This window comes from Macaca nemestrina, chromosome 17 (genome assembly GCF_043159975.1).
Source record: "Macaca nemestrina isolate mMacNem1 chromosome 17, mMacNem.hap1, whole genome shotgun sequence".
NCBI lineage: Eukaryota > Metazoa > Chordata > Mammalia > Primates > Cercopithecidae > Macaca > Macaca nemestrina.
The window spans coordinates 67,391,967-67,414,651 of record NC_092141.1 but is presented as its reverse complement, the minus strand read 5'-3'; the positions used below and the strand labels follow the sequence as shown (position 1 = coordinate 67,414,651).

Here is a 22,685-nt window from a genome sequence, read left to right as displayed (position 1 = left end):
TGTGGTGGCGTGTGATTGTAGTTCCAGCTACTTGGGAGGCTGAGGCAGGAAAATCGCTTGAAGCCGGGAGGTGGAGGTTGCAGTGAGCTGAGATCGTGCCATTGCACTCCAGCCTAGGCGACAGAGTGAGTCTCCATCTCAAAAAAACAAACAAACAAACAAAAACTACCCTTTTCCTAGAATTTCTGCACAAACTGCCCCTTAATCTACATGTAATTAAAAGTAAGTATAACTATGACTGCAAAGCTCTCTGCCTATGGGGTAGCCCTGTTCTGCAGGAGCAGTCATGGAGCTGTAACACTGCCAGAGCTGTAACACTGCTGCTTCAATAAAACTGTCTTCTTCTACCCTACCACTGGTTCACCCTTAAATTCTTTCTTGGGTGAAGCCAAGAACCCTTGCAGGCTAAGTCCCACTTTGGGGGTTATCTGCCCTGCTGCATCAGGGTCTGCAGCTTGCAGATGGCCTCTGGTGGGATTTCTTCAGCTTCCATGATCTTGTGAGCCAATTCTCCAAATAAATACTCTCTCTGTCTCTCTCTCTGTCTCTCTCTCTCTCTCCCTCTCCTATTGAGTCTGTCTCTTTGGAAAATGCTGACTAATATAATTGGGCTAAAAACTAGCACAACCAGTCATAGCAGGCCTGCAACATTGTCACACCATATGTTTTGAGACATTTTCACTGCTGCTGCTCCCTATAAATGAACAGAGTCCATGGAAACTTCAATGAGGCATTCTTTTCCAATTGTGTATATTCACAGAGGAACTAACGGCACTTGTTCCTTGTGTTTTCTGAACCTTGATGTTGTCATGTGATTTTGTTTTCCATTTTGACAGTGCTGTACTTGTGGCTGGATGATCTCACCCCAGCTTTTCTTCTTCCGTGGGATGGTGATGATGGTGTATGTTTTAAAGAGTTCTCTGATTTCTCTCTCTCTTTCTCTCGTTAAAACTTCTTTTCATAGCCCCAAATAAAAATGCTCATTGCATCTTTCCTTCTGCCTGCCCCATTTTGGAATGAGAACGTAAAGCCTTTGGGTCCCCTAAATGTAACTTACACATTTTATGTTCCAAGCTTTATTGAAGCGTCTGAAGATTGAGCATTCAGCCACTCAGGAGTGTCTTACGATTCTAAGCAGCCAGGAAATCCCAGGGCCTTCTCTTGTACCTTTTCCATGGTGAATAACCTTGTATTCAGTGGAGAAGAGAGGAGACACATCAATTACACAGAACTATTCTTTGGAACACCTGAGTGTCCATTTAGTCATTACTAATAATGTTAAATAATACAAAATGACAACATGCAGGTACTTTTGAATACTGAGAGACCTGGAATGTAACTTTGGCACAACTTCACAGCCACAAGTGCTCCAGTTTATGTCTTATTGGAACAAATCACTTCCCCTTAGACTCCCACAAAGCCTCAAAGATGATGACAAAAAGCAATATCATTTCCTTCTTGTATGGAGAGAAGAAATAAAGTCAGAGAGCCCCATGTTTCCTGAATGGATGACTAGTCAATATTATATGAGAAGAGCAAAATCCGTCTCCTTAACTGGGCCCCTCATTCGCCATTTATGGGGTTCTCAGTGCTTTGGTATCAGCTCTGGTCACAATGTTTGATAGTGAGAGAGACATACCTATTCATTTTGGGAGAGAAGATATCTCGTAGTATTTCTGATATAGCGCCTTGAATTCTTGAAGGAAAAAAATTGGTTTATGTCAATGCCAGGGCATTGGTGCTATTACTGAAGTTCTAAATCCTAGGGATGACTTAGAAAAGATTTAAAGACCAAAGTCAGTAAGTGGAGGTTTTTTAAAACACCACAGATGGCTTCCCCTCCCCTGAACTTTTTAAGGGTCATTCCTAAATGAAGCAAACCAACCACATACTGACTGATTCTTATACCCTAATCCCTGTACATTCAGCCTTTCTTTTTTTTTTTTTTTTTTTTTTTTTTTTTTTTTTTTTTTTTGAGACGGAGTCTCGCTCTGTCGCCCAGCCCAGGCTGGAGTGCAGTGGCGCGATCTCGGCTCACTGCAAGCTCCGCCTCCCGGGTTCACGCCATTCTCCTGCCTCAGCCTCCCAAGTAGCTGGGACTACAGGCGCCCACAACCGCGCCCGGCTAATTTTTTGTATTTTTAGTAGAGACGGGGTTTCACCATGGTCTTGATCTCCTGACCTTGTGATCCGCCCGCCTCGGCCTCCCAAAGTGCTGGGATTACAGGCGTGAGCCACCGCGCCCGGCCCCATTCAGCCTTTCTTAATGAATTAAGGGATGAGGGAAGATGCTACTAGATTATTTTTCTGGAACTGACACATAATTGTTATGTTATGAAACTGATACATAATAGCTTTGTTACCAAGATGTTTTAGCTGTTTGTTTGATGGTTTGTGCCTGTTAGTTTTGTTTGCTTTGGATGGTTTTTCCTTTAATGATTGTTACATTTCAGGTGATCTGACTCTAGCTGTTTAGGGATCTTTCTGAGACTCTCTCTAGGCTGAACAGGGACAAACTCTTGTGTGTGTCTGGGAGTATAACATAAGTGCCCACGTGCCTGCCAGTCTATCTCAGATGCCCTGCGGTCATAGTGGGGTTTGCGATCAACAAGCCTCTTCAGAATGCCCTGGTTTTCCATGGTGATTCTCACTAGCTCGCGGTTCCTCGTTTCTCTGTTTAAGCTGAAAAACACAAAACCCCGAGATGGGTGAAGAAGAAAATGCTCATCTTAACAAGTGGGGGAGATGAAGTCATGAGATCATAAATGCCAGGCTGTCTAAGTGCAGGGAGTAACCTGTCCTGCTGAGCCCACAGGCCACTGGGGCAGCCTGTTGATCCGCACTGCACTCTGGGAAATGTACACAGCATTTGGAGGTTTATATCAGTGGTCCCCAACCCTGTTGCCCATGAGAAGATTCTACTTCATTGATCTGAGGTGAACCACGCACACTGGCATTTTGTTAAAATTCCCCAAGGATTATAATGTAAAACCAGGATTGAGAACTTCTGGTTGGGGGAAGGTCTCCCTGTGGATAAATCCCTGGTGACAAGTTTTGGGTCACCTTGCTCCTCTCAGCTTTCAACTTATACCAGAATATAGCAGGATATAGGAATGGCATCTTGACCATCTCCTCCCCCTACACCAAATTCTTTCTCTTGCATGTGCTTCTTTTGTATCCTAATCACACTGCATTGTCATTATTTCCATAAATATCTCCCCTACAAGACCTTGAGTTCTTTGAGGTTAGGAAATATACATCTCATTTCATCTCTGTTATTCCTGGTGCCTAGCACATAGTAGTTGCTTAGGAAAGATTTCTGGAACCAATTTTAAGAATATCACATCATAGCCCCAGCCATGGTGCTATGGTCCAGATGTCTGTGTCCCCAAAATTCTTATGTTCAAATCCTAACCACTAAGGTGATGGTTAGGGGGTGCGCCTTTGAGAGATGATTAGGTCACCCTAATGGAATTAGTGTCCTTATGAAAGACGCCTGAGAGAAACCCCTTGCTCCTTCTGCCACATGAGGTTACAGTGAAAAGATGGCTGTCTGTGAAGCAGGCCCTCATCAGATGCCGAATTTACTGGCACCTTGATCTTTGGACTTCCTTGCCTCTAGAACTATGAGAAATAAATTTTTGTTGTTTATAAGCCACCAGTTTATACCATTTTGCTATAACACTCTATAATGGACTAAGACACATGGCCACCATCTTATAAAAGTGGGCAGTGCATTCTTGTGACAAACTGAATAGGACTCTGAAAAGTCTCTTAGATGAAATAAAAGCTCTTTAATGCTAGAGAAAGTTCCCCATTTTTAAAGTTTTCATTCTGTGTAACATGGTCTGTTTGGTTCTCCCTCAAGATAACTTTCCTTACGTACTCCTCTGGCTTGGGAAAAGCTCACACTAAAACCCAAGAGGAAAGTCAATTTTGACTTTTCAAAACTGAAATGAAGACAAAGAACATTACCTCTTGGAAAAATATTCATTCCAGCAATCCACCTTGGCAGGGCCACGATGGGCATTTGCGATTTTCTGACACAGTTGCTTGTTTTCATACTCGATTTTGTTGATTTTCTTTTGTTCACCCTGGTAAGAAACCACACCTCACCGTGGTGACACCATCAGTACACTGCTCACACACACAATGACTTAGTGTCCCCCTCCTCTGAGATCATGGGAAAGGGGTGCATTGAGGGCCACAGGGGAGACTGGGAGCAGAACTTAAAAGACTGGGACGCTGGGCGCGGTGGCTCACTCCTGTAATCCCAGCACTTTGGGAGGCCGAGGCAGGCGGATCACGAGGTCAGAAGACTAAGACCATCCTGGCCAACATGGTGAAACCCTGTCTCCACTAAAAATACGAAAAATTAGCTGGGTATGGTGGCATGCGCCTGTAATCCCAGCTACTCGGGAGGCTGAGGCAGGAGAAAGCTGGTATCTGGGAGGCGAAGGTTACAGTGAGCTGAAATCATGCCTCTGCACTCCAGACTGGGCGACAGAGCGAGACTCCGCCTGGGGGGTGGGGCGGGAAAGACTAGGGGTGATGTGTGTGGGAAGGAGTGTTAACAAATCTTTGAGTAGATGGGTATTTAGAAGGCTCTGAGAAATTGAACCTCTTTAGGAAATGGACTGGAAGTCCATAAAATACATCTGCACATCTGCAAGCAGCGAGAACAAATACCTGTAGTTTGCTCAATTTTAAAATGTGATGTGTGTGCGCCACTGGAGGTTTGGTATCAACAGTAGGCTTCACTAGAGAAGGGGGATAAAAGGGAACAATGTTACATCACAGGAATTCCAGTAGCGGCCTCAGAAAACCAGCACTAGACAGTGTCCTTGACTAATGAACACTTTTGAATTAGGACCTTAATGCGACTCAGGAAGTTTGGTTTGGTTTAATTTATCAAATGGACATCTCTGGAGACTTTTGAGCAGAAACAAAAGAATAGTGAAAGTAAAATTTACAGAGATAAATATCCTTTTAATCCAATGAAAAAGCCTCTCTTCCAATCCTTTTCCAATATTTTTAGCCTGTCTATTGGCTTCTGAAGTCCTATCCTCTTTCTAACGTACTTTGGCTTTAAAGAGTTGAAGGGAGTATTTCCATCCAGTGAACTCCCTTGTGGAAGATACATTTTGTTATTGGTGCTAATGCCCTCTTGCCCAAATTCAGCAGATAAGGCCATATCATCCCAAAGCTGTGACCTGGTCTGGTTTACTGTCGATCTCTTTATGGGTTACCATTCCCAAATCCCTGATAGCGGTGTCCAGCCCAAAGTGCCCACATACCTATTTGTATTCTATTCTTGTGAGATATGTAGTGGCCAAAGTCCAGTTTCTTTCTGAAGGTTGTGCTTTGCCTGTGATTAGAGACGATAACAGGGTAGGCCAGATAATCCAGGGAATTGTTCATCTTCTCTTCCTAGTCTCACTTCAGAAATGAGGTACCCAGGCTCCTCTGTGAGGTGCCTAGCTGTCCCCATGACAAGCTGTCATAGTTACCCAGTTATGACATCAGGGACAGGTCCCGGGAAGGGAGTAGGAGCAGCGGAGCATGGCTGGCTGCCTCTGGGCTTGTGTTTTTAATGCTAACCTAGGCTCAAGTCAGGGAACTCGAAAGCGTTCTCCCCTGCTTAGAATGCAGATGCTACCAGCCAACACCAGAAGGAAAGGAGTGGTGTGCTGGGAGGGGTGGCCAGGGATGGGGTGGGGTGAGGGGTACAGAAATTCCAGCCTTGGTTACACATCTTGGGCTATCAGCTAAGTAGTCTCCACTGCAATAGCTTGCCTGAAGGTGCAAGACCACAAGTTTTGGGGGAGGAGAAATTTGACCCTAATGATAATCTGATCCAATTCCTTTTGCAAATGAGGAAACTGAAGACCACAGCAGCAGCAATGTTACTCAAGAACCAAATTAGGCCGGGCGCGGTGGCTCAAGCCTGTAATCCCAGCACTTTGGGAGGCCGAGACGGGTGGATCACAAGGTCAGGAGATCGAGACCATCCTGGCTAACACAGTGAAACCCCGTCTCTACTAAAAAATACAAAAAACTAGCTGGGCGAGCTGGCGGGCGCCTGTGGTCCCAGCTACTCGGGAGGCTGAGGCAGGAGAATGGCGTGAACCCGGGAGGCGGAGCTTGCAGTGAGCTGAGATCAGGCCACTGCACTCCAGCCTGGGCGACAGAGCGAGACTCCGTCTCAAAAAAAAAAAAAAAAAAAAAAAAAAAAAGAACCAAATTAGTGGCAGGGCTGGGCTCAGGATGTGGGGTTCCTGAATTCAAGGCCAAATTTGCTCTTTGCAGGAAGGGAACTGCCAGTCTTTCATGGCAGTAGGGGAGGGCGGCTTTCCTCCAGTACAGACTATCTTTTGTACTTAGTGGGAGTTCAGGAAATGCTGAGTGGCTTATGGTGGGCTGGCATCTGCTCCAGGAAGGGCTGCAGGAGTCTGATTGATCTCCACCCCAGCACAGGGTGTAGCACCCACTGGGTGCTCAACGCATTTGTTGATGAAGGACCAACACTTATTGAGTGCTCGCCATGCAGTGCTGGGTGCCTTCCTTGAATGTCACATTTAACTCTTCCAGCAATCACCTGGGCGCTTGATTCTGTCAAGCGCCCGGGTGATGCCTCCACAGCAGGGAGCCGCTCACGAGCCGAACCCCGCGGTCCCTGTAATCCTGAAAGACTGAAGGAACCTCTAGGTGTACCCCCGCCACAGAAACGTTTATTGGGCCCTGCATTTAATTCAGGGAAGGAAGTTACCGCGCTTCCCAGTTTACAAAGATACACAAAGATACACAAACGGCCTGGACCGGGATGGGGCGAGGATTCCCGAGACTCGAGGGCGGTGGCGTCTCCCCCCGGGGACGCGCCCAGGAGTGGCGCGCTGGGCCCCCGCGTCACGGCGCCCGCGCTCCTCAGCTCCCGGAGCCCTGCGGGCCCGCCCCTGGGGCGGGACTGGGCGGCTCCCGGAGCGAGCCCCCGCCCAGCTGACCCGCCGCTCTCCGCCTCGCTTGCTCCTGCCGGGCGTGCTGGGCCCCGCCGCCGCCATGTCCGGCTCGTTCGAGCTCTCGGTGCAGGATCTCAACGACCTGCTCTCGGACGGCAGCGGCTGCTACAGCCTCCCGAGCCAACCCTGCAACGAGGTCACCCCGCGGATCTACGTGGGCAACGCGTGAGTCCCCCCAGTGAGCCCGGCCCCGCCGTCCCTCTCGGGACGCCCCGCCCACTCGAGGCCGGGGTCGGGGTGTCGCGAGTCTTGGGTTGGGGGAGCCCGGGCGCGATCGCCCCTCCGGGAGCCACAGCGGGGGCTTGGGAGGTGGCTGGAGTCGACGCCTACCCCAGCGCGTGGGGCCAAGGAACTGGAACCCTGCCTGGCCGGGCGCGGCCATTCCCCGTCGCGGGGTGCATGGAGCCCGGGGGGCGCCTGCCTGGGTCCTCAGCCGCCACCCCCTTGGGGCTTGGCCTTGGGCGGGGTCGGGGCTACCATGTTCACTTAACAGGTGGCCCTCGGTCGCCCGGCCGGTCTCCTGCCAGCGCGTCATGTGACAGCTGCCTGGTTCTGCAGTGAGGTCACCGCGGAATGTCTGCCTTCGCCGCCATGGCAACGGGCCGACGTCACAATTCGGGCATGGAATTTTCCTGGCCCGGCAGTCCCGGATCAGGGAACCTAAACACCCCAAACGAGCGAGTCCGGGGAGCTGGGCCGGGATTTCCAGGCCCCCACCTTCCAGATGTGGTTTGATTTACAGGAGATTCTAGAACGGTCCACTGATAATCCCCCTAAGGACCTGAGCCACTACCTAGAAAAGGCTCTTGACCTTTCACTCCCAGGCTCTGTCACCCTGGCTGGAGGGCGCGATCTCGGCTCACTGCAACCTCTGCCTCCTGGGTTCAAGCAATTCTCCTGCCTCAGCCTCCCGAGTAGCTGGGATTACAGGTGCCCACCACCATGCCTGGCTAATTTTTGTATTTTTAGTAGAGACGGGGTTTTGCCATATTGGTCAGGCTGGTCTCTTGGCGAGGCTGGTCTCAAACTCCTGCCCGCGTCGGCCTCCAAAAGTGCTGGGATTACAGGCGTTAGCCACTGCCCCTGGCCAGTAAGAATTTTTTTTTTAATTTAAATTTTAAAATTTTTTATAGTAAGAATGTCTAATCAGCAGAAGAGAACCAGTGTTAGAATTCTGAGATGTGAAATAGGAGCCACAAGAAAGAATAGATTAGCATGCCTGTACAGCCTTGGAAAGGCTCAGGTTGGATTTTCATGAGACTCTGAGGACCCAGTTACCAAAATCCTAAGCTCCATGGCTCAGCCCAAGGATGGCATGTTGAAAATTCAAAACTAACCCTCCTCCCATTTTACAGAGGAGGAAATGGTGGCTCAGAGTGTGTGAGGGAGTACAAGGACAGGGTCAATGTCTTGTTCATGTATGTATTTCCTGACCTCTGCTAGGACCTGCTGTTCAGCCTGCCAAGGACTGCCACAGAAATGGGGTTCATCGTGGAACTAGAAGGGGTCCATCAGGCCCTAGCCTCATGGGGACAGTTCTCATCCATTCCATCATTCATTCACCAGTCTGAGCGCCTACTTTATGTCAGGCACTGTACAATGTTCATTCATAGTAGAGATAGTAATAATGATAATGGTAAATTTTTTGAATATTGAATTATTAATAGTATTAGAGGCCTGGCGCGGTGGCTCACATCTGTGATCCCAGCACTTTGGGAGGCTGAGGCAGGCGGATCACCTGAGGTCAGCAGTTCAAGACCAGCCTGACCAACATGGTGAAACCCTGTCTCTACTGAAAATACAAAAATTAGCTGGGCGTGGTGGCCGACGCCTGTAGTACCAGCTACTTGGGAGGCTGAGGCAGGAGAATCGTTTGAACCCGGGAGGTGAGGCTGCAGTGAGCCGAGATCGTGCCATTGCACTGCAGCCGGGCAACAAGAGTGAAACTCCATCTAAAAAAAAAAAAGTATTAGAGAAGGGAGATGAATGGGAGTGACTCTTCAAAGGATTTTTTTCTATCAGCCACTGCTTTACAGTCTTGTGCAGTGTCCTAAGCAGGAATAAACAGAGTCCCACAGTGTCAGCCAAAGGCTTCAGGAATTGCAAAGCTCTAGAGACACTCTTCCTCTTGCCCCAAGCAGCAAGCAGGCCTTGTTAGCCTCAGGAATGCCGCTTGCTTGGGCAGCTTGGCCATTCAGCTGTCATCACTTCCCAAGTGGAAACCAAGGTTGTGCACGTCTGGTGTAGCCAGAGTGGCAATTGCTGATGGCCCCTGTAGAAAATACATCCCTTGCCCTCTAAACACATCTGACTTTGACTTGGCCAGGGGTGTGGAGGTTCCTCAACAGGAAGGATCAGTGAGCACCAAGCACCAAGAGGACTTGGGCTCCATCCCCTTAACAAAATCAGGGCTGCAGCCATGTCCTCACAAGGCAGAGACAGAGCCTGTGTGAGCCACATTTGCCAGGCCTTGGGGGTTTTGCAGCAGATGTGGGCATGAGAGGCAGAGTGAGGTGTAAGATAGAGCAGGGCTGGATGTCGGGAGAAAGGAGATCTTCCCCCAGCTCTGCCACCGGCAGCACATGGGGCCTGTGCTCATCCCTCTGCTCATCCTGTTGGCCCTGAGTTCAAGCTCTGTTAAGCGGGGATATTGCCATCCTTGTTCCTCACAGGGCTGCTCGCAGTGAGCAAACAAGATCACATAGGAGGTGACATTTTATAAAGTATAAACTGCCATTTGGGCTGGGATGTTTTGTGAGATGAAATAAAAGGGCCTTTTCACCATTCAAACCAATTATGATTTTTATTTTTATTTTATTTTATTTTATTTTTCAAGACAGAGTCTTACTCTGTCACCCAGGCTAGAGTGCAATAGCATAATCTCGGCTCACTGCAACCTCCAACTCCCGGGTTCAAGTGATTCTCTTGTCTCAGCCTCCCGAGTAGCTGGGATTACAGGCCTGTACCACCACACCTGGCTAATTTGTGTATTTTTAGTAGAAACGGGGTTTCACCATGTTGGCCAGGCTGGTCCTGAACTCCCGACCTCAGGTGATCCACATGCCTCGGCCTCCCAGAGTGCTGGGATTACAAGTGTGAGCCACTGCACCCGGCCTTAGATCAATTATTTTGTAACCTCCCATAGTTCTGTTGGGGCCACTTACTCCCCAAGTACTAAATCACCCAAAAGAGCTTTGGAAATGTAGCTAGTGGAAGGTGGTAGGTAGGATCCCTCTAGGGGGCAGGGAGGGGGCTGCCTGACGCATGACAAATTTATTTTTCTACACTCATTCACCGCTTATTTATTCAGCACCTACTATGTGGCAGGTACTATAGCAGGTGGTGGGGAAACAGACTTAAAGCAGACATGGTTCCTCTCTCAAGGAGCTCAAAGCCTGGATGTCTAAACACAGAAGCACAATCAAGCATTAGAATCGTAGTGCTCACTACCATGTCCGGCTCTGTCAACGGAATAGCCCATTTAATGCTCATAAGAACCTCAGGGAGAAGGCACTGTTATCCCCATTTTACAGAGAGGGAAACTGAGGCACAGAAAGGTTAAATGGCTTCTTAAGGTTGCCTGGCTAGTACCTGGGCTGGGTGCAGACCCAGTTAGTCTGGTTCCAGAGCCCATTTGTAACCAGTTGGCTATGTACACCCCCACCACAGCTTAGGGAGCATGGGGCCAAATGGAATGGAGGGGAGACAAACACTGCAGAGGGTGTGAAAGATGAGAGGGCGCATTTCTCCAGAAAAGGTGGCAAAGAGCATTCCAGAGGGAACAGCATGGCTATGAAACCACCAGTCTATTTGGGGAAGCTGCTGGCAATTCGATATGGCCAGAGTCAGGGAGGAGGTCATAAGTTGAGGCAGGAGAAGCCGGCAGGGGCCAGAGCATGGAGGGGTTCCTTGCTTTGCCAAGAGGTTTAAATCCTCCTTCATCTTCCTCCCCCTGGGGCTGCCATTTGGTTGGTTAATCATCCCCACCATTGTCTACCGTCCAGGTCTGTGGCTCAGGATATCCCCAAGCTGCAGAAACTAGGCATCACCCATGTTCTGAACGCGGCTGAGGGCAGGTCCTTCATGCACGTCAACACCAATGCCAACTTCTACAAGGACTCCGGCATCACATACCTGGGCATCAAGGCCAACGACACACAGGAGTTCAACCTCAGCGCTTACTTTGAAAGGGCTGCTGACTTCATCGACCAGGCTTTGGCTCAAAAGAATGGTAAGGGACCTCCCGCCAGGAAAAGATGGGAGGCAGCTTTGACTAGACTATCCCTCTGGAAAACAGGCCCACAACAGGTCTCTTCTTGGAAACCTCCTTGTTTCCCATCTTCTGGGGTGAATGACAGAGCTGTAGGTCTCTCTCTGCTCACCTGGCTGCCTGTCAAGTGGCCCCATGTGTCACAGGATGTGCAACTCATTCACACCGTGGCAGCCCCAGGGTCCTTGCATTTGATTGCACTTTGGCTGGAGGTTGGTTTCCAGTTGCTTACACATCCCCCATTCAAACAGCTGTAACGATGAGGAAGACGTGTTCATGTGTTCATGTGCATGGCAGGAAGTCCTGAGGTGAAAGAGCATAGGGGCTGGTTGATTCAGCAGTTCCGTGGTGGCATCTGGACCAGGCCCTTTCCCTTTCTCTCTTCTGCCACCTCAGTGTTGGGTGCTCCCGTCGTGGTCCCAAGATGGGATCCGGTCACCACATCCAAGCAGGACAAAGTACAGCAGATGAGGCACTGCAGCTATCTCTTCCCACCTTTTCTCTCTCTCTCTCTCTCTTTTTTTCTGAGACGGAGTCACACTCTTGTTGCCCAGGCTGGAGTGCAATGGCGCGATCTCGGCTCACCGCAACCTCCACCTCCTGGGTTCAAGTGATTCTCCTGCCTCAGCCTCTTGAGTAGCTGGGATTACAGGCATGTGCCACCACGCCCGGCTAATTTTGTATTTGTAGTAGAGATGGGGTTTCACCATGTTGATCAGGCTGGTCTCGAACTCCTGACCTCAGATGATCCGTCCACCTCGGCCTCCCAAAGTGCTGGGATTACAGGCATGAGCCACCGCACCCAGCCACTCTCTCTTTTTTAAAGAGACAGGGTCTTGCTACATTTTCTAGACTGGTCTCCAACTCCTGGCCTCAAGCAATCCTCTCACCTCAGCCTCCTGAATAGCTGGGACTACAAGCCCATGCCACCATGCCTGGTCTCTCTCTTTTTTTAAGAACAAGTAAAACATTTCCCAGAAATTCCCCTCACATCTCATTGGCTAGAGATTCATGTGACTGCCTGGCAAGGGGAAAAGGGGTAGCTGTGGTCGGCTTAGGTTGGCAGTCAGCAAACCACAGCCCCCCCAGCCAAATCTTCCAGCCACTTAAAAAACACTTTCTGCAGCCCCCAAAGGTAAGGTAAGACTGAAGGAGAACTACCAAGGTGCTGGCAGTCACCAAGGCGTTACAGCAAGAAACCCTAGAAGGCCACAAAGCAGACATCAGCTGAGCAGGCTGGGCCACTCGCCCTTTCTCCCTTTCTGCTTTTAGCTATTTCTCTCAGCTCCTCCCTTAGCCTCTTCCTCCCTTCCCACCCCAAACCCTCCCAGCGGAGGGGACCCCCATGAGGTGTGATCAGCCTTGGCTCTACTACTCTGATGATTCTTGGGCCCAGCAGCCTCACCGTCTGAATTATTTCCAGTAAACACAATTTTCTAGACCACTGGACAGTGCACGCTCAGGGCTCAGAGAGAAGCTTTACTGTGGGAGTATCTGCAGACTTTGCTGACAGGCCCCTCATGGTCCTTCCTGGTCACTGTCACCCCCCACCCTGCCCACGCCCTCCACTCCAGCTGTACTGAGCTCCTCACCCTGTGTAGACATAGGCTGGGTGAAGGGGAAGGATTTTGTTGTTCTCATGTAATATCAATTGGTCATTCATTCAGGGAATTTCAAGCTTTCTGACTTTGTTTCCACTTCCCAAAACCTAGGAACATTCTCTTTTTTTGACCTCCTGTCTCGGTCCAGGTGTGCTGGGTCTTCAGTCTGAAAAGTTCTCTATGCCTCTCCCTACCTGGTCCTCTGGCAAACTCCACCTCGTCCTTGGCATGGTGTCCTCTCTTCCATGAAGCCTGCCCACAGGCTGGGTCCACTTTGTTCCTTGTCCGTCTCCTTAGCACATAGTAGGTACACCACAAATGATTAATGAGCAAGTGATGAAGAATTCCATGGGCTCTAATGCCAAGTATAAATGCTTCCAAGAATGAGTAGCTAAGTGAGTCAACAGAAACATGCTGGCCTCCGACAGGGAGTGGGGTCCAGGGACCCATCACTGAGAGCTAGGTGGGATGGCTGAGGATGCTCAAGAGGGAGCAGTCACTTCCAGCTGGGAAAACCAAGGGAGGCTTCATGGAGGAGGTGGCATCTGGGCTGGGCTTAGAGGAATGGGAGGTTGAACTGGCCCCTTTCCCAGTAGGCTCTGTGTGCACTGGGCATGCAAAGTATGTTCTAGATGGTGAGGTGGCTGCTCTGCAGAGGGTCTCATTCCTAGGGTGGGGCAGGGGAAGCCCCATTCTGAATATTTTGGGCATACAGGCCAGAGGGTGAATGGGCAAGAAAGTGGAGGACTCCTGCTTCCTGATTTGGAAGGCATTGAGAAAATAGAGTGGTGTTTTGCAGGTAGGGTGATGGGAGCAGAAGAGACTCTGTTGGACTCTGGGCTAGCAGATTCCTTGCCAAACAATGCCCTTATAGAGGTGTTAGTAGGTAATAATTCACTCAGCTAGTCAGGAAATATTTATTGAGCACAAGGTGTATGCTAGAGATTGTAACACATCCAAAAATCAATGCCCCACATTTCTTGCCTTTGTTTTTTTTTTTTTTTTTTTGAGATGGAGTCTGGCTCTTGTCACCCAGGCTGGAGTGCAGTGGCGCAATCTAAGCTCACTGCAACCTCCACCTCCCAGGTTCAAGTGATTCTCCTGCCTCAGCCTCCTGAGTAACTGGGATTACAGGCATGTGCCACCACGCCCAGCTAATTTTTGTATTTTTAGTAGAGACGGGGTTTTGCCTTGTTGGCCAGGATGGTCTCGAACTCCTGACCTCAGGTGATCCACCCACCTCGGCCTCCCAAAGTGCTGGGATTACAGGTGTGAGCCACCGTGCCCAGCCATTTCTTGCTCTTAAGGAATTCGTCCTCTGGGAGAGAAAGTCGATCTGCGCATGTCTGGCAATGACACGGGACCAGGGCTGCTGTAGCTGAGGGTGTACCAGGTGCCACCAGAGGATGCCCAGTATTGGGTAACACTTATTGAGTGCTCATGGATGCCAGGTGCTAACCTAGAGGATTCATGTGTCATCTCCTTTAATCTTCTAACCACCTTGTGCAATGGGTACTATTGGCCAGATAAGAAAACTGAGGCACCTTGAGGTAGGTAGATCATGAGTTAATAACCAGTGTATTGGTCAGGATTCTCTAGAAAAAACAGGACCAATAGAATATACAGTGGTCCTCCGCATCTATGTATGGGAACTGGTCTGGGTGCTGTGGCTTTACAGGTTACCTTGTGCCATACGTGTGAAACAAGGGCCTTCTGATGGCCAACCCACCCTTAATGCTGGCCAGTCTATTTTACACAAAGTTTTAAGTTTTCCTGGTGTCAGAGTACTCCATAGTCTCCCTTAAATCCTGTCTTGAAAATTTTCAACATAGTTCCTAGTAGGGTGGGCTTATTTGTGCCTGACCCATGCTTCTTCGAGACAAAACACCACGCTTACACCACACACACACCACAAAACAAAGAACAGGTAAAAGGGCACACACACACTTTTGCAGTGTATGTGCACAGTGTATGTGGGTTCCACATCTGTGGATTCAACCAACCGCAGACTGAAAATATTAAAAACAACATAAAAAAATGTTATGTCTGTACTGAACATGTACAGACTTTTTTCCTTGTTATTCTCTAGATGATATAGTCTAATAACTGTTTACATTGTCTTGGGTATCATAAGTCATCTGGAGATGATTTAAAGTATAGGGGAGGATGTGCAGAGGTTATTTGCATATATGATGTCATTTTATAATCAGGAACTTGAGCATCTGTGGATTTGGATATCTGCAGGTCCTGGAACCAATCTCCCCTGTGGATATTGACAGATGGTGTCTATTTTATATATATATATATATATATATATACACACACACTATATTAAAATATGTTATATATATTTTTAAATAAAAATAAACCTGTATATAAATACATAATATATAATATATATTATAAATATATAAATACATAATTATATGTAATCTATTTTACATAATTATGTTTTAAATTTAAATTTAATTGTATATAATATTAATATATTTTATATAATGTAAATATATAATTATATTAAATATATTATTTTATTTAATATAATTATATCTAATATATAATTTTATCATTCATAATTTTATATAATATATAATTATATAATTATATTATATAGTTATGTGTTTTATATTTACATATAAGATATATGTTATATGTAGTCTCTATATATTACATATATTTACATAATATATAGTTTATATGTATATTAATATATTTTTTTTAAGACAGAGTCTTGCTCTGTCACCCAGGCTGGAATGTAGTGGCGCAATCTTGGCTTACTGCAGCCTTGACCTCCCAGGCTCAAGGGATCCTCCTGCCTTGGCCTCCAGGTAGCTGGGACTACAAGCATGCGTCACCACCCTGGCTATTTCTTTTTCTTTTTTTTTTGAGAGATGGCATCTTACTATGTTGACCAGGTTTGTCTTGAACTCCTGGCCTCAAGTGATTCTCCAGCCTCTGCCTCCCAAAGCATTGGGATTACAGGTGTGAGCCACCGCACCTGGCCATATATTATTTTATATATATTTATTATATTGATTTATATATACATATATGATTTATTTTAAGGGATTGACTCATATGCTTCTCAGAGCTGGGAAGTCTGAAGTGAGGCAAGCTAGCAGGCTGGAAACTTTGGCAGGATTTCTGTGTAACAGTCGAGGTGTAATATGTCTTCTCCAGGAAACCTCAATCTTTGTCCATTGGGTCTTCAACTGTTTTGATGAGGCCCACCCACATTATCAAGGGTGGTCCCCTTTTACTTAAAGTCAACTGTCTGTAGATGCTAATTACAGCTACAGAATACCTTCACAGCAATATCTAGATGAGTGTTTGATCAAGTGACTGGGCATTGTGCATTAGCCAAATGGATGCATTTTACCATTACAATCAGTCAGTCAAATTTAAACCTGGGTTCATATGGCTTCAACAATGTGGGGTTTTTTTCTTTTTTCTTTTTTTTTTTTTGAGACAGAGTCTCACTCTGTTGCCCAGGCTGGAGTGCAGTGGTGCGATCTCGGCTCACCTCAACCTCCGCCTCCTGGGTTAAAGCAATTCTCCTGCCTCAGCCTCCCAAGTAGCTGGGACTACAGGCGCACGCTGCCATGCCTGGCCAATTTTTTGTATTTCAGTAAAGATGGGGTTTCACCGTGTTGCCTAGGCTGGTCGTGAACTCCTGAGTTCAGGCAATCCGCCTGCCTCAGCCTCCCAAAGTGTTGGGATTACAGGCGTGAGCCACCACGCCTGGCCTTTTTTTTTTTTTTTTTTTTTTGAGACAGAGTCTCGCCCTGTCACCCAGGCTGGAGTGCAATGGCTCAATCTGAGTTCACTGCAACCTCCGCCTCCTGGGTTCAAGCAATTATCCTGCCTCATCCTTCCGAGTAGCTGGGATTACAGGCGCACGCCACCATGCCTGGCTAATTTTTTTGTATCTTTAGTAGAGATGGGGTTTCGCTATGTTGGCCAGGTTGGTCTCGAACTCCTGACCTCGTGATCCACTTGCCTCGGCCTCCCAAAGTGCTGGGATTACAGGCATAAGCCACCGCACCCGGCCCCTTGCAGGCTTCTGACAGCACAGATGGGTTTCACCCACTTTCCTACTCTGTGGGCTCGTCCACCTCATATCTGTATGCTGCCTCCATGTTGCTTCTGCTAAGTGGTGGGCTGGTCATTCTTTGTATTTATCCTTTCTACTGTGGATGGGCCTTTGGGGGTTTCTAGCTGGGGTCCATGATGTACAGTGCTGCCTATGAACATTCTGACCCATGTTTTTGAAAGTGAATGCATATCTCTATTGGACCTGGGCCTGGGAGTGGGATTGCTGGGCCAGAGGGGATGCACGTGTTCAGTTTGAGGAGATGCCGCCTTGCCACACAACTTTCCAAAGTGGTTGTTCCAATTCACACCCCACCTCCCCCAGCCATGCAGAAGAGCTCCAGTTGCCCCGTATCTTCACCAGCACTTTGGGTTTTCCATCCTTTTCATTTTAGCCATTCTGGCGGGCACACAGTGGCGTGACATTGTGGTTTTAAGTGGCACTTCACGGAAGAGTCTTGACCGATGCCATGGTGTGATGGGACGCCCCCAGCTCACCGCGTCTCCCCTGTTTCTTACAGGCCGGGTGCTCGTCCACTGCCGGGAAGGTTACAGCCGCTCTCCAACGCTAGTTATTGCCTACCTCATGATGCGGCAGAAGATGGATGTCAAGTCTGCCCTGAGCATCGTGAGGCAGAACCGTGAGATTGGCCCCAACGATGGCTTCCTGGCCCAGCTGTGCCAGCTCAATGACAGACTAGCCAAGGAGGGGAAGTTGAAACCCTAGGGCATCCCCGCTGCCTCTGCTTAGAGGTCTGTGGGGGAGGCCGTGGGCAACGATGTCCCGAGCTGCCATGTTTAGGAAACACACTGTACCCTGCTCCCAACATCACAAGGCACTTGTCTACAAGTCTGTCTCAACACAGTCCTGGGCCACTTTCCCCACCCTGGGGAGTACACAAAGAAGCTTGCCAAGGGGGGCGTCCTCGCTCCCCAGTTGTCCTGTTTCTGTAACTTTCAATGTCTTTTCCCTAGGATGGGGGCTCAGAGGGGGAAGGCCTGTGGCCTGCATGCTTCCCGATGGCCCAGGGCAGGAGGTGTGTGGAAGCGTAAGGCCTAGGATGCTCATAGAGGTCCCTCATGACCTCCCTTCCCCTACTCCCAAATCCTCTCTTGAGTGGGGACCTCAACACCTTGAGCTCTAGTAAAGGAACTATGCAAATGCAGGCCACTCTCCCCGCCACGTCTGTGCCCCCCACTGTCCCCACAGCCTTCCACACCCTGTACATAGGCAGAGCTCTCACGTCTTGAGGTCCGGAGCTGGGGCGGGGGTGTCTGTCAGTCATTAGTGGATGGAGATTCCCATAGCAAGGCTGCATTGAATGATTTCCTTAGGAAGAATGGTCCCTACACAAAGAGGCCTTGTGTGGGCAAACCTGGAGAACCCTCCTAAATCCATAGAGTTTTCAAAATGTGAATCTTTGGAAGCCTTGAGTTCAGAATCTGCTGCTCTGGAATATTTCGCTTTGACCTTATCTCAGTCACTTCATTTTTGAGAAGAGCGATGCCTTGGGCATGCTTTCTTTTTTTTTTCTCTCTCTTTTAGAAAACAGGGTGTTGAAGTCCAACCTATTTAAAAACCCCACCATTTGGAGAATTACAAGGGTTTTGTCCTGAATTACAGCACTGGCAAGCCCAAGCCACTCGTGCTAACTGCTTTTTGTCTCGGTTGCTATTCCAAGAACAGAAGGAGGAAGTTGGCCAATTACAGCGTGTGTGCATGGGTGTGTGTGGGGGGTGCCTCTCAGAAATGCGGCCAGAAGACAGCAGGGAAGTGAAAAGTCCCAGGCACACACCCTGCCCATTGCAGGTGGCTCTTAGAGCTCTCTGGTGCCAGCATGGGATTCCTGAAGTGACTCAGCCAGGCAGACACAAGACATGGCGGAGTATCCAAATGGATCCTTTACTGGTGGTAGAGCAAAAAAACCCAAACGCAGTCAGCCTTTCAAAAGACTTTCTAAGGATGATATTGGAATGCACTACCCCTCACCTGTGTATGCACATTTGCCAGAATATAAGAGTTTTGTTTTAAACACAGTCTTGTTAGGATTTTACATTATTATTATTATGGAAAGTGATTGTGATGCTATTTATCTTCAGGGTCACTCTGGGCAAAGAGAAGGTCCTCAGCCATGCCCCCAGCACCTTGCACATAGTTGTCTGATAAAAGTTTAAGAAATTAAATGCTTTTTGAGCACCAAATATACATAGGGCATTGTTCTGGTGGGTGTTTCACGCTCCCAGAAGCCTGAATTCATGGTAGGATCACTTGCAAGGCCTTGTGAAGGTATCTTACCTAAAATGAAATATCAGGGACTTTTGTTGACTATTTACAACTCAGTTTTACATTTAAATTCAGGCAGTGTTAATATGCCAAGGTGGGGAATGTGCCTTTTTCAGAGTTGGCCAGGAGCTCCTGGCTGGGACACGGAGAAGCAGGTGTGGTGTAAGGCCTCACTCCCGGCTATGAAGGTCTCTGATCACACAGGAGCAGTCCTGCCCAGCCTGGTCATTTGCTGTCCACTTTTCTCTGTGACCACAGCAGCCCTGAACAACTAGGATGTGTCTTCTTCTCCAGATAGTGAAAAAGGTGTCCAGATAAACCCACCTAAGTGAAATGGCCATCCTCTAAACTGGGTACCTCACTGCACAGCTTCCAGGTAGCCTTCCAACTTAATCTAACTTGAGCCTCACAATAACCCTGTAAAGTTAGTAGAGCTTGTTCTTGTATTGTGGCCTTTATTAAAAAAGGAATTGAGGTTCAGAATGATTAAGGGCATGGCCCCCAGGGTTGTCCAGCTCTATAAGGTGGAGCTGGGTAAGATTTTGGGTTTGCTGCTCCCTGAAGCTGGATTCTTTCATATGATACTCTTTTGCAAGAAAAGGGCTCCCTGGGATTTCCAGGTGTACTGCACATGCCTTGATCCAGCCCCGGAGAAGCAAGTAAAAAGGGTGGGTCCCTCATAGGCTAGAATGTGCAGCTCTTTCTCCAGGTGGGATGTAGTACCCCTAAGTAGAGCTTTCTGCTCTGCTCCTGGAAGAGGCTAGGGAGCTGGGGCTGGGGCTCCCCTCCCATGCCCAGGAAGTGGTCACCCCATGGGACAGGCACAGCTACTTACGTGAACACAGCAGGTTGGTGTGGCTGGCTAACTAGGACCTCTCGAAAGCCTCTGTGGGGGCATGAGGGAGAAAAGGCCACTGGGAGAATTACTGCCTTTACTTTGGAACTACTTTTATGCTGATAACTTGGGATTTCTTGATAGTCCTTCACCCCCAAAACCCCGTATTTACTTAACGAGATTTAGCTCCTAGTTCTTCAAGTAAAATAAAAGTCTCTTGTGTAAGAGCCAACACATGCCCAGTTGTGGATGGGAGCTGTTCCTGGACAGCCTTCTACCGCCTGGGAAGTGTTGGAACAGGAACTCAGGGTGCCCTTACCCCCTCCCCAGACCTGATCCCTTTCTTTGACAGAGCACCATCCAGGCAAAATTAGAGCGCCAAATGGTTTTCTTCTCAATCTTAAAGCAGTATACCGTTCCACAGGCTGGTCTGTGTCCCTGCCACTCTGAGTTATCCAGAAACCACCACCTACAAATGAGGGGACTCATCTAGAAGACCTCTAAGGTCCCTTTTGGCTCTGAGGGGTCTCTAATAATCCCCACTTGGAATTAAGCACCGCAAGGAAATTATGGGTATGTGAGTCATAATGTGATGGCCAGCAGGTGGCGCTGCCTTCCACCCATGGTGATGGATGGTTCGGAAAGGGAATGTTGGGGCCTTTTGTGCCACAAGTTAAGATGCTACTGTTTTAATAAAAATAAATAAAGCACTGATCTTCAATTTGAAGACATGAGCTTTTCTCGCAGGAAATTTTCTTTTTCACAGAACTGGTGTCAGGAATCACTGAAGGGCTAACAGTGATGGTCCTTCCAAGTCAAGATTTTAACCTGATTGGAAATAGAAGACACTTCAGGTTGAGAGAACAGATTGGTTGGAAGCTTAAATTTTGTTGCCTCTTAACTCCGCCAGATTTTAGGGTAATTTGATTGTGAAAGAGTGAATTTTCTGGACAGAAAAGGGAGAGCTACCAAATTGTTTTTTTCTTTTTTAAAGGAAGTTTAATGTCCATTGTATCACAAATCAGTGTTAAAACACCAAAACTGTAGCCAAAATAAATGTCTTACATTACAAAGGTATTGTTTTTTTTTTTTTTTGTCCTTCTTATCACAGTTGATTTTCTTTTATGTTTTTATGCTTAGCTTTTTTCGTGAGGGCTTAGCTTTTATATTTGCTTTTTCTAACTTTTTAAAAATAATCATCTTTAAAACATAGCTGTTCTGAGCTAGTTATAGGTTCCATGATGGTCCTGTTTATGCAGTAGATATTGATGAACATCTCTCCAGTACCAGAAATGTTCTGTTAGGAATATTCTTAGGTAGAATGGCCCACCTGGATGAAGGAGGTAAGATTTGTACTCCTGAGACAGTAGGGGACTAGGGTGTTCATCTCAAGGTAGCCTCACGTGATGACTGGGTGGCATTTTGGGATTTGAGTGATCCTGCAAATGAACAGTCCCTAAACATATCCCCTTCCCCCAGATGCCTTAAATTCCACTATTGGTGTTATGTTCCTTTGAATAAAAAACCTTAGAGAAAGTGGGTGCCTTTTCTCCCAGACAGAAGTCTGGGCAGAGAAAGCCCCTTGAGGTTCCTGTTGCCTCTATCATATGAAGCAATTGGACTCGTTCACTATTTGTCAAACCTCTGACAACATAATCTTTATGGTTCTACACAAAATCTAAAGGCAGAGCACTAAAATATAAAACAGGTAAAAGTGTTTTTAAGTATAATTTTAAAAATTTTTCATTAAAAATAATATGATATGTATATAGTAATACACTTAAACAATGCAAAAGGCTTATGTGGAAAAGTGAGTCACTTGCTCCTTCAATTTCTCTCCCCATAAGCATATCCTTACAGGAAAACCTCAAGCATATATAAGCACACACATGTGCACACATGTGTATATACAGAGATATCTCTGCTTTGTTGTTTGTTTTGCTTAGCTTACATTTTAGTTATTGTTTTTATCGTTCTACCCCATTCATCTTAACAGCTACATGGCCTCCATTGTGTATGGATGTGCAAATAAAGACAAGGTGATCTGGACATCCCTCAATGCAGGCTACTGCCTAAAAGCAGAAGTTTTCCCTCCCAATCCAGATACTTCCTTTTTACCACCTACCAGTGGGAGCAAAATCTGTCTTAAAATGCAGCCAATAAGGAGAATCCTCAGTTTCTATTAATTAGAGATAGGGGCCTCCTCCAGAACCAAGTAGAGAATTAAACAAGATGACCTTTGAGATTCCTTCCAGATCAAAGATTCTATGATCCCAAGGAGTCAAAGGAACGTAATATACTTTCCAAATTTGGCCTGTCATTCAAAGTCTGGTCCAAATGTCACAATTTTTTTTTTTTTTTTTTTTTTTTTTAGACGGAGTCTCGCTCTGTCACCCAGGCTGGAGTGCAGTGGCCGGATCTCAGCTCACTGCAAGCTCTGCCTCCGGGGTTTACGCCATTTTCCTGCCTCAGTCTCCTGAGTAGCTGGGACTACAGGTGCCCACCACCTCACCTGGCTAGTTTTTTGTATTTTTTAGTAGAGACAGGGTTTCACCGGGTTAGCCAGGATGGTCTCAATCTGCTGACC

At 47.5% G+C, this 22,685-nt stretch overlaps 2 protein-coding genes across 5 annotated transcripts; one reads left to right on the top strand and one right to left on the bottom strand.

Moving 5' to 3' along the window:
* Positions 1–1,058: 1,058 nt before the first annotated feature.
* CFAP97D1 (CFAP97 domain containing 1) lies at positions 1,059–7,589 on the bottom strand. Of its 4 annotated transcripts, XM_071083219.1 has the most exons (7): positions 7,347–7,478; positions 5,298–5,368; positions 4,690–4,760; positions 3,976–4,094; positions 2,559–2,682; positions 1,640–1,696; positions 1,059–1,186 (listed from the first exon to the last, which is right to left on the bottom strand). In XM_071083219.1, exons 1-6 carry the CDS (start codon positions 7,415–7,417, stop codon positions 1,640–1,642), a joined length of 513 nt encoding a protein of 170 aa, XP_070939320.1. In that variant the 5' UTR covers positions 7,418–7,478; the 3' UTR covers positions 1,059–1,186. The 4 variants fall into 4 exon arrangements, with proteins under 4 accessions (XP_070939320.1, XP_070939321.1, XP_070939319.1 ...); XM_071083220.1 differs by lacking the exons at positions 1,640–1,696; positions 7,347–7,478 and adding an exon at positions 7,508–7,589; XM_071083218.1 differs by lacking the exon at positions 1,640–1,696.
* LOC105469477 (dual specificity phosphatase 3) lies at positions 6,776–21,175 on the top strand. The gene is made up of 3 exons (XM_011720513.2): positions 6,776–7,181; positions 11,021–11,247; positions 17,501–21,175. The coding sequence occupies exons 1-3, from the start codon at positions 7,057–7,059 to the stop codon at positions 17,704–17,706; spliced, it is 558 nt and encodes a 185-aa protein (XP_011718815.1). The 5' UTR covers positions 6,776–7,056; the 3' UTR covers positions 17,707–21,175.
* The last annotated feature ends 1,510 nt before the right edge of the window (positions 21,176–22,685 follow it).